This window comes from Sus scrofa, chromosome 10, assembly GCF_000003025.6.
Source record: "Sus scrofa isolate TJ Tabasco breed Duroc chromosome 10, Sscrofa11.1, whole genome shotgun sequence".
NCBI lineage: Eukaryota > Metazoa > Chordata > Mammalia > Artiodactyla > Suidae > Sus > Sus scrofa.
In genome coordinates, this window is record NC_010452.4 from 34,001,170 (window position 1) to 34,014,689 (window position 13,520).

A 13,520-nucleotide genomic window follows, 5' to 3' on the forward strand; every position below is an offset into this window, starting at 1 on the left:
CCCTGAGGAGGGTTCTAAGTGTGGCAGGGAGGGAGGATGGGCCATTCTAAAGTGCTGGCTGAATTAGGAAAGGCTGCCTGTGCTCCTTCCTGGATCTCTGAATCCAATAGGACGGGCTCTGTGCCCACCCCTTCCACGAGGGTCTCTTCCCCCTCCATTTTCATTTCAGCAGTTAGTGTGGACTCCCCATCTGTGCCCTCCTCAGTGCGGATTTCCCTATCTGGCCACCCGCAGCTCCGTGAGAGGCGCACACCCTCTTTGGGGTTAGGACTTCCCAGATCAGCCCGAACTGTCTCAACGTGGATTCTTCCGGCGGCCCGAACAGTCCAGGCAAATAAGGCTGAGGGGAGCCATTTCCCTGTCCTCCGCGCGGCACAATCTGGGGACAGGGCGAGGGGTCAGTCCCCAGGAACTAGTCCCCGATTCTCCCCTCGGCCTTCCCCGGATCCTCGCCCCGGGCCACCTTGTGCGCTGCAGCCGGGCGCCGGGAAGGTGCCCGGGTGCCGCGGGCTCGCACCCACCCCGCCTGGGCCGGAGCGGGCAGCGCTCTGGCCTGGGGACGTCAGTCGGGCCGCGTAGTACTCACCGGTACTGCACGGCAGGGTCTGACGGGCGGCCCGGCACCAGGCTGCGGGGCGCTCCAGTGCGCTGCTTGGTTCCAGCCGCTGCCTCCGAGCGCCTCCCTCTGTCGCCCTCGGGCCACCGGCCGAGGGGCGGAGCCGGGGCGGGGCGATGGTGGGGTGGCCGGTGCCCGACTAGGACCCGAGGCCCGAGGGGCGGGGTGGGGCGGGGCCTGTAGGCTGCGGGAGACCTCGCCCCCGCACGCCGGAGGGAGGGTGGCTAGAGGTCGCTGGCCGGAAGCTGTCTCCGGCCAGGATCCTCCTCCGCGGGCCCAGGGCCTGGGACACGCTCTCTATGGGGAGTGGAGTGTGACTGCCCGGCTCGCTAGAAAGTAAGCCCAAGGCGCGGGGAAGAAATGCTGCATTTTAAAATGATTTGGCCGTCTCGGTGGAGGCTTCATTATCTGGCGCCCTGGTACCTGCGGTCACCTCCCCTCTCTTTCCTTTTGCCCCCACCCCCACCCCTGTCTTTAATGACTTGCAAAGCACGCTGAATGACTTGCGGGGACTTCAAAGTTTCCATGATTACGAATGCAGAGTTTAAACGTTAATTTTTTTATTTTATTTATTTATTTTTTAATGTGTAACAACACTTCCTAATGCAGGCTGTTCACTTCTCAGAAGTCAGAGACATGGCCGAGTTGACACTGAGTGGGTTTTTTTGTCTGCACCGGCTTTGATATGTTGCTTGGAGTTGCGCCTGCTCAGGCAAAGGTGGATGATTAGGTCTTTCTAGATGAAAGGTGAGATATTCTTGCCCAGTTTATATAGAGAGTGATTATAGTTTTCTGTCTTGAGTTTCTGAATAAAAGGATGAATAAATAATAACTAATACTGATTCCGGCTGCTACCAGTTACCATGTACTTACTCTGCCAGGGCCCTGTGATGCATATGTTATTCAGTTCATTTCTTCCAATTGCCCCATAAAGGGAGAAATATGACCTTGTTTTGCAGACATGAAATGTTCCTTAGCTGGGATTCAGTCCCCAGGGATTTCTGACTCTTAAGCCCCATTTCATCATGCTGCACGGTAGGCTATAGCTGTCCCCTACTTAAATTTTATATTTAAATATAAAAGGTTATCTTTAATTTTGAAAGAGGACATATCCCTTTTATTTCCAGTATGGGAGAAGACTTTTTTCTCACCCACTTTCTAAAGTCCTTTCATTCACTTTCATTGAACAAACTCCAACCTGAGGAGTTCCCATTGTAGCTTACTGGGTCATGAACCCAAACAGTGTCCATGAGGACTTGCGTTCAATCCCTGGCCTCGTTCAGTGGACTAAGGATCTGGCGTTGCTGCCTTGAGCTGTGGTATAGGTTGCATATACCACTTGGATCTAGGTGTAGGCAGCTGTAGCTCCTATTCGACCCCCAGCCTGGGAATGAGTGTGGCCCTAAAAAGGAAAAAAAAGAAAAAGCTACATTCATAACAAGGAAAGGCAGTTCTTGGGCTCATCTTAGCCTCCCACAAATATCCAACTGCCACCCCTTTCCATGCCAGTCATAGTCTTAATTTTTATGCCCTCTTTCTTACTGAGTGCCTTAATTCCTGAGCTGCCTTCGCAGGAAACCAGGATCCCCTGGCCATCTGCTTTACAATTAAGCACCAATCCCCTCAACATAGCTACTAATACAAACCAAATGTGATTAAATGTCCCATTGAATCCTTACAAGAGCCCTTGGAGACTTGTGACATTGTTGCCACTTTGCAGATGAGGAAACTGAGATTCAGAATGATTATATGACCTGCTTCAGGTCATATAACTTGTAAGTGGTGTTGCCGGGGTTTGAGCAAAGGCTGATCTAATTCCAGAGCTTGTGCTTTACATTCTATGCAACCAAATAAAATTTTATTTATATGAACATTGGCTATTGTGAGGTTATATGTTATTCATTCTTTGCAGAAAAGAAGAGGATCTTAAATGTCTTAGGAGGGAACACTGATCTGTTACCATATGGTCTAGAATTTGTAATTATTTTCAGGGCTGCGTCTCCCTGATAGCACAGAGGTCCCTGCTGCAGTCCTGTAATTTAGGTGCTCACAGGTAAAGATGCTCCCTATCCTGGGGGTGGAGATGTTGGAATTGGGAGCAGTAATGTCACTCTTCTGAAGTTGCTGCTATTGATTTATTTCATTTTTTTTCCCCAGAAAATGATATGGTGATGAGTTATTCACAGCTGAACATATACCTGATATTTATGTTGTACATGCTAGTATTGTAAATGCTCATAAAGTCCAGAAGGGATACTTCCATTCAGACTGAAGTATGTAGAGAGGTAACCTCAGTCCTCTTCCTGGTGGTCTAGAAAAAGAAGGCAAAATCTAAGAGATGGCAATCACAGCTTTAAGGACAGGCATGATGGCCACTCAGAGAGGCAGTTTCCCAGTACAACACTGCCACCTGTCAGATGCAGGCAGTAAATACACCTCTTAAAAAGGGGGCAGCTAGTGACCTGTCACCAAGGGCTTCTTAAAGATGAATGCCTGGGGTTTGAGATTGGAATATGTACACTGTGATATATGGAATGACTACTGTATAGCACAGGAAACTACGAAGTATTCTGTGTTGATATATATGGGAAAGGAATCTAAAAAAGAATGGATGCGTGGCATATGTATAACCGAATCACTTTGTTGTAGAGCAGAAATGATCACAACATTATAAGTCAGTTTTACTTCAGGAGTTCCTGTTGTGGCTCAGCAGAAACAAATCTGACTAGTATCTATCAGGATGCAAGTTTAATCCCTGGCCTCGCTCAGTGGGTTAAAGATCCTCCATTGCCTTAAGCTACCGTTTAGGTTGCAGATGCAGCTCAGATCCTGTGTTGCTGTGGTGTAGGCCAGCAGCTGCAGCTCCAGTTCGACCCCTAGCCTGGGAACCTCTATATGCCATGGATGCGCCTCCCCCAAAGATAAATCAACTATATTTCAATAAAACTTTAAAAAATGGGAGGGGGGGAAGCTGAATCCCTGGGGATTTTCCCTGTGGTGCAGTGGGTGTAGGATCTGGTATTGTCACTGTAGTACCTTGGGTCACTGTGGTGGCTCAGTCTTGATTCCTTGCCTGGAAACTTTCATATGCCACTGGTACAGCAAAAAAAAAAAAAAGCCAAATGGCTGATCCATACATAGAGGGCTAACAACTCTGTAGTCTGATGTCCCCATTTTGGGGTCGGTCAACTAAGACTTGACAACCTATAAGGGAAAGGCCCATTATACTCACTTGTCAAATGGAAATTGTATAGACACAGTTCGCCTAGCCCCATAAGCATCTCCATTTAGCTGAAAAAGTAGCAGCTATCACTTTGGAGAAACTTTATACCCCATTATACCACCTGAAATAAGTTCATTGGTTCACTGGGGCCTTTGATTCACAAGTTTCCACTCTATTTTATTTTTTTTTTCATTTTTTTGCCACCCTGTAGCATATGGAGATCCCAGGCCAGGGATCAGATCTGAGCTGTAGTCACAGCCTAAGTCACAGCTGTGGCAATGCTGAATCCTTAACCCAGTACCAGGCCAGGGATCGAACCTGTGTCCCAGTGCTTCCAAGATGTTGCTGATCCTGTTGCACCACAGCACAAACTCCAGGGGTCCACTTTAAAGCTTAGGCCTGGTTCACTGATGGTTTGGCTGGGTTGGATCCTGTTAGTGTCCACTGGGGCTGTTTTGGCTATTCAGCTGCTGCTCAGTATATGCCACCTGGAAAACTAGTATGATTGTCCACTCCATGGGCAGAACTCAAGACCATTGCCATAACTTTGGCCAATAGTCCTTGTGATGAAACATATTTTTAATTGATTCTTGGGATAGTTCAAATGATTTAGCTGCCTGGGATACTATCTGGTCTGCCACTTGGAATATTATAGGCTCATAGATTAAACAACCCTGATACCTCTGGTGGGAACATTTCAGACCCAAACCTATAACGGTGGGGGCAATTAGTAGTCTCTTTGTCCCCTAGATCCAACATTAGCACTTGAGGCAAATAGCACCTGCAGCTGACATTCGGTGGACACGACTAATCCTGATTTATTCTGCTGTACCTGATGCCATCAATAGCAGCTCTCAACATGGACCCCCTTTAAACAGGTACAAGCATACAGACTGGCACAACCTTGTTTCATTTGGTTACAAATTCACATGCTTTGCTGATGCTTGAGAAGGCATGGGTTATGCCGTGTATGGCAAAGGAGGCTACAACCAGCAACCACTCAGTGACACTGCCTGTGTGATTGAGCCAAATCATTGGAAGGCTGATCCAAGTTGAGTTTAATGAAAAACCTGATAGGAATTACTTGTGCCTGTTTAGGTTGTATGTTTGCCTATGGCTGAAAATGGGCCAGAGAATATCTTTCCATTGGGGATGGACGTTTGTTTTGTTTGACTCATCTATACCTTCTGCAATTATTGGCAGTGCCACCAAAGATTAGCAGGTCAGTGTAACTTCTGTTCATGAGTTACAGTGGATAATGGACTGGCCTTCCACTAGACTACATCCTGTCTGAAGTAAAGTCCTCTCATCTCCCTGGGGACAGTTGTCTGAGTCCAGGACCCTGGAAGATATATGTGAGGTCAATACTGCAGGTTAACTTCATCTTGTTTGGGGTCTTGTTGATAGCAGCCTAATTAAATGCTGTATGAGATCCATTTGAACTGATTTAAGTCTAGCTTCCGTAGGTTAAATTAGAGTGGTCAACAGTGTGGCATACTTTTGTGAATTTTGCCGGAAGTCAAGGCATATAAGGACCACAAGTGGATTGATGGGTATGGCAATCTTCCATTGTCCTGAGCATACTGGAACATTTTTGCAGGGTATGCGTAGAATGCTGACTGCTCTTTACCCATGCCATTCCTTAGAGTGGTGTTTACAAAGAGCAGCTTTGAGCATTGAAATTATGTAAAGTCAGGCATTTGCTTCAAAATTACCAGGTGGGGGGGGGGAAGGACCTGAGTGAGGGGATAGATGAGACAATATTGTCTAAGAATTGTGATTGTGATCATAATTTTGGGTCATGGGTACATGTAGGTTCAAAGTGCACCTTGTTATCTCTATAAAAGCAGTGACTTCCCAAGCTCAGTGTTCCTCCCCTGTGGCACCAACCCTCTGTACATATAACATCCTTCTGGGCCCCTCCACATCACTCCCATGGGACCTGGGACAAGGACTTGATGCCTGTGTGCCTTGAGTAATAAAGTCTTTCTATGACTGATGAGTCTTACATCTCCTGCCAATATTCATAAAATAGTAACAGGTTCTTGTTAGCTTGTAAATAGGGTAAAATCTCAAACCCTGACAAGTATGTGTGTTTTGGGGGAGGGTAAAGGATGCTATGGTACTTGCTTGAAGTCACCAGGCACAAATTTAGTTGTGTAATCTTGTTTTTACATTGAAGGAAAAAAAATTCAGCTTATTAAACTTGCAGCTGCACCAAATTTTGTGAAGCTGAAAATTTAGAATTTTTTTCAGTCATTTTTAAAACTTTGTTAAAACTTTATTATTTATTTATTTATCCTTTTTGTTGGGGGGAATGCCTGTGGCATATGGAAGTTCCAAGGCTAGGGGTCAAGTCGGAGCTGCAGCTGCTGGCCTATGCCATAGCCACAGAAAAACAAGTTCCAAGACACATCTGCAACTTCCACCACAGTGTGCGGCAATGCTGGATCCTTAACCGAGTGAGTGAGGCCAGGGATCAAACCTGCATACTCATGGCTACTAGTCAGATCTGTAATCTGCTGAGCCACAACAGGAACTCCTAAAAATTTTTAAATAATGAAAAAGCTCATTTACAAATGAAGACAGATTAGCATTATGAGCACCATTTAGACATCACTCAGCTTCAACAATTATCAGCTCATGGCTATCTTGTTACCTCTGTGTCTGCCTCTCATTCCTGATTATTTTGAAGCATGTTTATAAAATCATAGTTTCATTTCTAATATATGTTATTTTAAAATCATTGACTGGAACTTGCTTTGTTTTATGGTATCTAGATTCTTTGAATTTCTCAAGAGCTATATTGTGAATATAGGGTATATTGATCCATTAATAATAATTTTAAAAAAAGAAAAGCATCACAGTCCTCTTGTTCTCTGACCTCTGAAATATTTTGGCAGTAGCCAAAGCTGTGCATAGTGGTAAATGTATAGCCATAAGTTTTTTAGTTATTTGAAAAAAATCTATGTAAATACATATAAATTACTAAAAGTCTACTCTAGAAGAAACAAAAAACTTGGCTAGTGCTATAATCACACAAGTAATAGGTAAAATTATCAAAGAAGTACATTATAAAATGTTCCTAACTTGGAGTTCCTGTCATGGTGCCCCGGAAACGAATCTGACCAGGAACCAGGAGGCTGCAGTTTTGATCCCTGGCCTTGCTCAGTGGGTTAAGGATCTGGTGTTGCCATGAGCTGTGGTGTAGGTCGCAGATGTGGCTCAGATCTGGTGTTGCTATGGCTCTAGTGTAAGCTGGCAGCTCTAGCTCCGATTTAACCCCTAACCTGGGAACCTCCATATGCCGTGTGTGTGGCCCTAAAAAGCAAAAAGCAAAAAAGAAAAAGCTCTTAGATTATTTTTGTTTTTAAATGGGCTTTTTACTATGGAAAATATAAGCATATAAAAAAGCATGAAGAACTTTATAAAGTGAATCCCCATGTACCTGTAAACAAAAAGAAAAAAGAGTATCACCCTGATATAAGGGGTTAAATCAAAACCCGCCGCAGTCTTCCACCAACAGAGGGGAATTCAGGATGGAGAAAAATAGGAAGAAGTCTTCTCTATTTTCTTTCTTTCTTCTTCTTCTTCTTTTTTTTTTTTTTTTTTTTTTGCTTTTTTTAGGGCCACACCTGCAGCATGTGGTTTCCTGGGCTAGGCATCTAGTTGGAGCTACAGCTGCCAGCTACAGCCACAGCCACACAGGATCTGAGCTGCATCTGTGACCTACACCACAGCTTATGGCAATGCCGGAACCTTGACCCACTGAGTGAGTCCAGGGATCAAACCCACAATCTCGTGGTTCCTAGTTGGATTCGTTTCCCGCTGTGCCACTACGGGAACTCCAGCCTTCTCTATTTTCAACACAGGGCTCCTAGACGGTTAAGATGCATATCTAAGGAAGAATTTCAATGACCCCAGATTCTTGCATCTTCCCATTTATGGAGAAACACTAAAATCATTAACTTGAGTTATGTGGTTTTTGTGATTAGCAGTAATATTTTACTAAGATGAACACTTAACTATATGTATTTCTCAGCCAATACAGTCTTATGTATACCGAATCTTTGCCAACCTCTTTAGAGCAGTTCTTCAGAACTACCTGAGAAGCTGTCTCCTGGTCTATTGTCTTCAAGAGGGTCCTCAAATAAAAGTGAAACTCACTGCTTTTATGTCATGCATTTTCTTTTCAGTCGATGTATCCATAACCCAGACTCTACAATTATAAAATCTTGGACAGTATTATTTCTTCTATATCCTCACTCAATTCCTTCTCACAGTTGGTAATTTTGAAGCAAATACCTGACTTTATACTGTAAATTGGAGATTGGCACTTGCCATCTGCCTTTAACACAGATTGAATCATGAGCCAAGGCAGCTGCTGACTTGCAACACCCCCTGAAAGGAGCTCAGGGTGGAGAAAGGAGTGAGGCGCTCTGTGCTCTGGGAAAACCGGCCAAACAGGTCTTCAGACAGTTAGATATTTTTAGGAGAAGATTTTATGAGCCCAATGCTTGCATCTCCTTGCATCTAGAAAAGCACTAAAATCCTTCATGGTGACGTCTGCTTCTCATGACTAGCAGTAGTCTTCACGAGATTCAGCACCTAAGTCCTGTAAGAGTGTGTGCTTGGTTGCACGTTCCTCTCCCGTCACCAAAATTACATGTATACTGACGTTTCCCCCTGCCTCTTAGGATCAGTATCTCAGAGCTTTCTAGAAATGCTGCCTCCTGGTCTATAGTCCTCATTTGGCCCCAAATAAAACTTAACTTTCAGCTTTTAACTTGTGCATATTTTTTAAGTTGCTAATACAAATTTATGTATTATATATTTTTGTTTAAAAAATGTAACAACAGTATCATCATATTACAGAGTTAAAAATAATTCCAAAATATCATAAGTATACTTCGTTTAAATTTCCCAATCTGTTTTATAACATTTTAAAAACAATTTATTTGTTTACATCAGGCCCATAATCTTTTCTCTGTTAATTTACAGATTTACACTCTACTTTTTTCTTGTAGTTTATTTGTTGAAAAATAATTACATTCTACCACTTGGATTTTGCTAATTGCATCTCTGATGTCATTAATATATTCTGTCCCCTGTAAATAGAAATGCGCATCTTGAAGCTTGATTAGATTAGGGTTCCCATATTTTGCATAAGAATACTTCATAGATGACATTGTGTACTTTTTTCTTTTTTCTTTTTTCCCCTTTTTTGGCCACCTCTGCGGCACTGTGTGATCCTTTAACTAACTGTGTGGGGCTGGAAATCAAACCTGCATCCTAGTGTTGTAGAGACACTACTGATCCCATTGCACCAAGGGGTAACTTCAACACTGTGTGCTAGGGGTTGAATTGGAGATACAGCTGCTGGCCTGTGCCACAGCCACAGCAACGCGGGATCCGAGCTGAGTGTGTGACCTACACCAAAGCTCACAGCAATGCCGGATCCCGGACCCACTGAGTGAGGCCAGAGATCGAATCCACATCCTCATGGATACTAGTTGTATTCGTTTCCACTGTGCCACAACAGGAACTCCAACATTGTATACTTTCATCAGGAGATACATAGTATCTGATTATCTCTCTCTCTTTGGTGACTATGAGTAAGCATTGATGATCAGTACCTAGACTCATTAATCATTAAGGATTGGAAATGGAGATATTCTAATAGAATCTCTTCAAGTTGACAACTGAGTCTTTTTTTTTTTTTTCTTTTTTACTTTTTAGAACCATCCTGCACCACAGCCACAGCAACGCCAGATCCAAGCCATGTCTGCAACCTATACCACAGTTCATGGCAATGCTGGATCCTTAACCCACTGAGTGGAGCCAGGGATTGAACTCAAGTCCTCTTGGATACTAGTTGGGTTCATTACCACTGAGCCACAAGGGGAACTCCCTGAGTCTTTTTGACAGAACCCAGTTGTCCTTGACAGTGTCCTTGCTTTCTGGTGTGACAAGAACTTCCTTAGTTCTTTACATTTTCTGCTCCAGACTTAGAACCTGCCATTTCTTAAAGGAGCCCTGGTTTCTCTTAGTGGGAAGTGGTATTTAGAGACATAATATGGGCACTAGAGGTCCTCATTGCTGTTGGATTGGTCTTTGTAGAATGCCTTTTCAGTGGATAGAGTTTTTGTTTATAAGATACATCATCTTTAAAAATTTAATTTTAGGGAGTTCCCGTCGTGGTGCAGTGATTAACGAATCTGACTAGGAACCATGAGGTTGTGGGTTCGGTCCCTGCCTTTGCTCAGTGGGTTAATGATCCGGCGTTGCCATGAGCTGTGGTGTAGTTTGCAGACACGGCTCGGATCCCGTGTTGCTGTGGCTCTGGCGTAGGCCGGTGGCTACGGCTCCGATTGGACCCCTAGCCTGGGAACCTCCATATGCCGCAAGAGTGACCCAAGAAATGGCAAAAAGACAAAAAAAAATTTTTATTTTATTTATGATTATATAAATTTTTTTATGTAAAGTTGCGTTATGGTGATTTGTGTAAGAAATATATATTTGATCTTTGTCCCTATTTCTGGCAGAGCTCCTAAAACCCTTGGAATTTCCTGAGTGATAAAAGCATAATGGTATCTTTTGTTATTTTTATTTTTTGAATTAAAAAAGTGTTTTTTTTTTTTTGTTTTTTTTTTTGTCATTTTAGGGCTGCGCCTGTGGCATATGGAGAGAGGTTCCCAGGCTAGGGGTCAAATTGGAGTTGCAGCTGCTGGTCTACACCACTGTCATGGCAACTCGGGGATCCGAGCTGCATCTGAGATCTACACTGCAGAGCAGGGCAAAGCCAGATCCTTAACCCACTGACCTGGGATCGAACCCAAGTCCTCATGGATGCCTGTCAGGTTTTTTTTACTGCTGAGCCATGAGGGGAGTACCACTTTTGTTATTTTAATGAGGTGGCTTTTGGAAAGCACCTAAAGATGGGACCTGGTTGCCCGAGGAGCCACCCTATGATTAGGGTTGGAAGTTTCAGTCCAACCCCCTGACTTCTAGGGAGGGGACAGGGGCCGGAGGTTGAATTGGTCATAGCCAATGATATAATCAATCCTGTGTATGTAATGAAGCCTCCATAAAATCCCCAAAAGACAGGGTTTGGAGAGCTTGCAAGTTGGTGAACATGTGGAGATTTGGAAAGAGGGGTGTGCCTGGAGAGGGCATAGAAGCTCTGAGCCCCTTGCCTATACCTCATCCTGTGCATCTCTTCCATCTGGTTGTTCCTGAGTTATGTAGCTTTTATAATACATGGTAATCTTTAAGTAAAATATTCATCTGGGTTCTGTGAGTCACTCTGCAAGTTAATTGGGTTTGAAAGTTGTTGGAACTTCCTCATCAATTGTTGGTTGGTCAGAAGCGTGAGTGATAACTTGGTCTTGCATATGGTGTCTAAAGTTGGGGGTGTGATGGGAACAGTCTTATAGGATGGAGTTAACCTGTGGGATCTTATGCTCTCTCCAGGTGCTGTCAGAGTTCAGTCGATTTGTAGAACATCTAGCTTGTGTTGAAGAATTACTTGTTGGTCTGGGGACCATTCCCCATATACACCCAAATGTTGGAATTGTTCTTCAGAACTTTTTAAAGTCAAATCTATAAAACAAGATATATCCAAAGAAGTCTAGCTTCTGTCCCAATCTTTTTAAACCTATTCTTTCCTATCTCCAATGGGTATCCTGTTTTTTGTTTGTTTGTTTTGTTTTGTTTATCCTTTACCTTAATTTAACAGAAGCAAATATGTGACTGTGTTCTTATTCTCTCCTTTCTTAGATGAATAGCATCCTGCACACATTTTCTCCCTCTTGCTTGTTTTTGCCTAGCCATATATCATGGAGATCACTCCATAGCATATATGGTGCCGTTTCCCATTCCTTTTTTTGATTTTATAATATCCTATTAGCTGTGTATGTCATTGGTAGACATTTTTGTTGCCAATCTTTGCTATTATAAATAACACCTTGAGAGTTCCCGTCATGACGCAATGGAAAAGAATCCGACTAGTATCCATGAGGTTGTGGGTTCGATCCCTGGCCTCACTCACTGGATTAAGGATCTGGCATTGCCATGAGCTATGGTGTAGGTTGCAGATGTGGCTTGGATCCTCTGTTGCTGTGGCTATGGTGTAGGCCAGCAGCTGCAACTCCGATTTGACCCCTAGCCTTGGAACTTCCATGTGCCGCAGGTGCGGCCCTAAGAAGCAAAAACACACAAACAACCACCCAAACCCCAGAAAGATAAATAACACTTCAAAGAAAGACCATATATCTTTTTGCATAGAGTACTAGCAGAGGTATTGATGGATCAAAGGGTAAATCCATGTCATTTTGCTGGAGATTGCCAAATTATTTTCTGTATCAGTTAGGCTCTGTAGTGGACCAAATGTTTTTGTCTCCCTCCCAGCAATTTTGTATGTTGAAGTCCTGATCCCCGAATGTGATGGTATTTGAAAATGGGGCCTTGTTGCTATGATTAGATCATGAGGATGGAGCCCTTGTGAATGAGATCAGTGCCCTTATGAGAAGAGACCAGAGAGCTGGCGAGGACTTTTCTGCCATGCAAGGATGCAGTGGTAGCAGTTGTAACTTTTTCCACAACCCAGGTTCTCACTGGAACCTGACCCTGCCAGCACCTTCATCTTGGACTTCCAGCCTCCAGAACTGTGAGAAATGAATGTTTGTTGTTTCAGCCACCCAGTCTATGGTAACTTGTAATAGCAGTCCAAACTGACTACGATAAAGTCACATTCAAAAACAGAAACCACACCAATTACTTGAACTGAAAGAATTTAATAGAAAGACATATTTACTAGGTATGATGTTATTAATGCTGAAGGTAAAAGGAGAACTTTCAGGTGTCAAAAAGGCAGCAACTGTAGGCAGCCCTTAGCTGAGGAAACTTAGGGGAGTGCTTCCCTGGAGCAACTGGAGGACTGTTGGCTGGTTTGGAGTTTGAAACAGGGAGCCTTGTGGACCTGGTGTTAATAGGCTTCAAGTCCCCTTGAAGGAGAGTAAACCCAAAGCCTCTGACCTTGTCTCATTGTAATGTCCCTTCCCCCACCTTGAACAGCCTGGTAGGGAAGGAATGTCACTCATTCCTCACCCTGCCTCTATATAACCTGTTCCCCATGCAAATAAGTTATCTTACCCGAAACCAATCAGATCATATGTGCCCCATACAGAGATAAAACAACTCTCAGCCCACAGAACACAGCTTAGGGGGCCAGGGCAGGATAAATTGAGTCTCTACTCAGATCTGCCTGTTGGGATATGTATAACCTGTGCACACATGAGTTCTCTCTCTTTCTCTCCCTGAAAATGTACTTTCGCTTTAATAAATTCGTAAAATGTCTGCTCTTCCAATGCTTTGCTATGGCGAGATGGGGACTGAGAAAACTGATTCTATCACTGGGACCCAGACCTTGAAGGAAGAGAGGGCCAGTTGATTCTGATGTCTCTGTGGGAGACAGGAGTTTGCAGTTATGGTGAAAACTGAAACCTGATTTTGGCTGCTGCTGTGCGGAAGGCACTGGTGCTGCAGGCTGAAACCCCTGCAGGGCTGACTCCTGGGAACCACAAGCAGGCAGGTAACCCCCAGGAAACAAATAGGAGGGAGCAAGTCCCCTTGTCCTCCTGTAGCCTCTCTGGCGCCCTCTGGTGCCCATATTGACACATC

General features: G+C 44.0%; 2 protein-coding genes across 2 annotated transcripts in view; one reads left to right on the forward strand and one right to left on the reverse strand.

Moving 5' to 3' along the window:
- The window catches only part of ACO1 (aconitase 1), a 64,063-nt gene extending 63,337 nt beyond the window's left edge, over window positions 1-726 (reverse strand). The window contains exon 1 of the mRNA XM_003357729.3: window positions 587-726. The gene's annotated coding sequence lies outside the window, so the exon portion shown is untranslated. The remainder of the gene's footprint in view (window positions 1-586) is intronic.
- The window catches only part of LOC110255598 (translation initiation factor IF-2-like), a 66,225-nt gene continuing 52,741 nt past the window's right edge, over window positions 37-13,520 (forward strand). Inside the window, exons 1-2 of the mRNA XM_021064275.1 lie at window positions 37-397; window positions 478-952. Of these exons, the coding sequence (XP_020919934.1) occupies window positions 37-397; window positions 478-952 (836 nt within the window). The remainder of the gene's footprint in view (window positions 398-477; window positions 953-13,520) is intronic.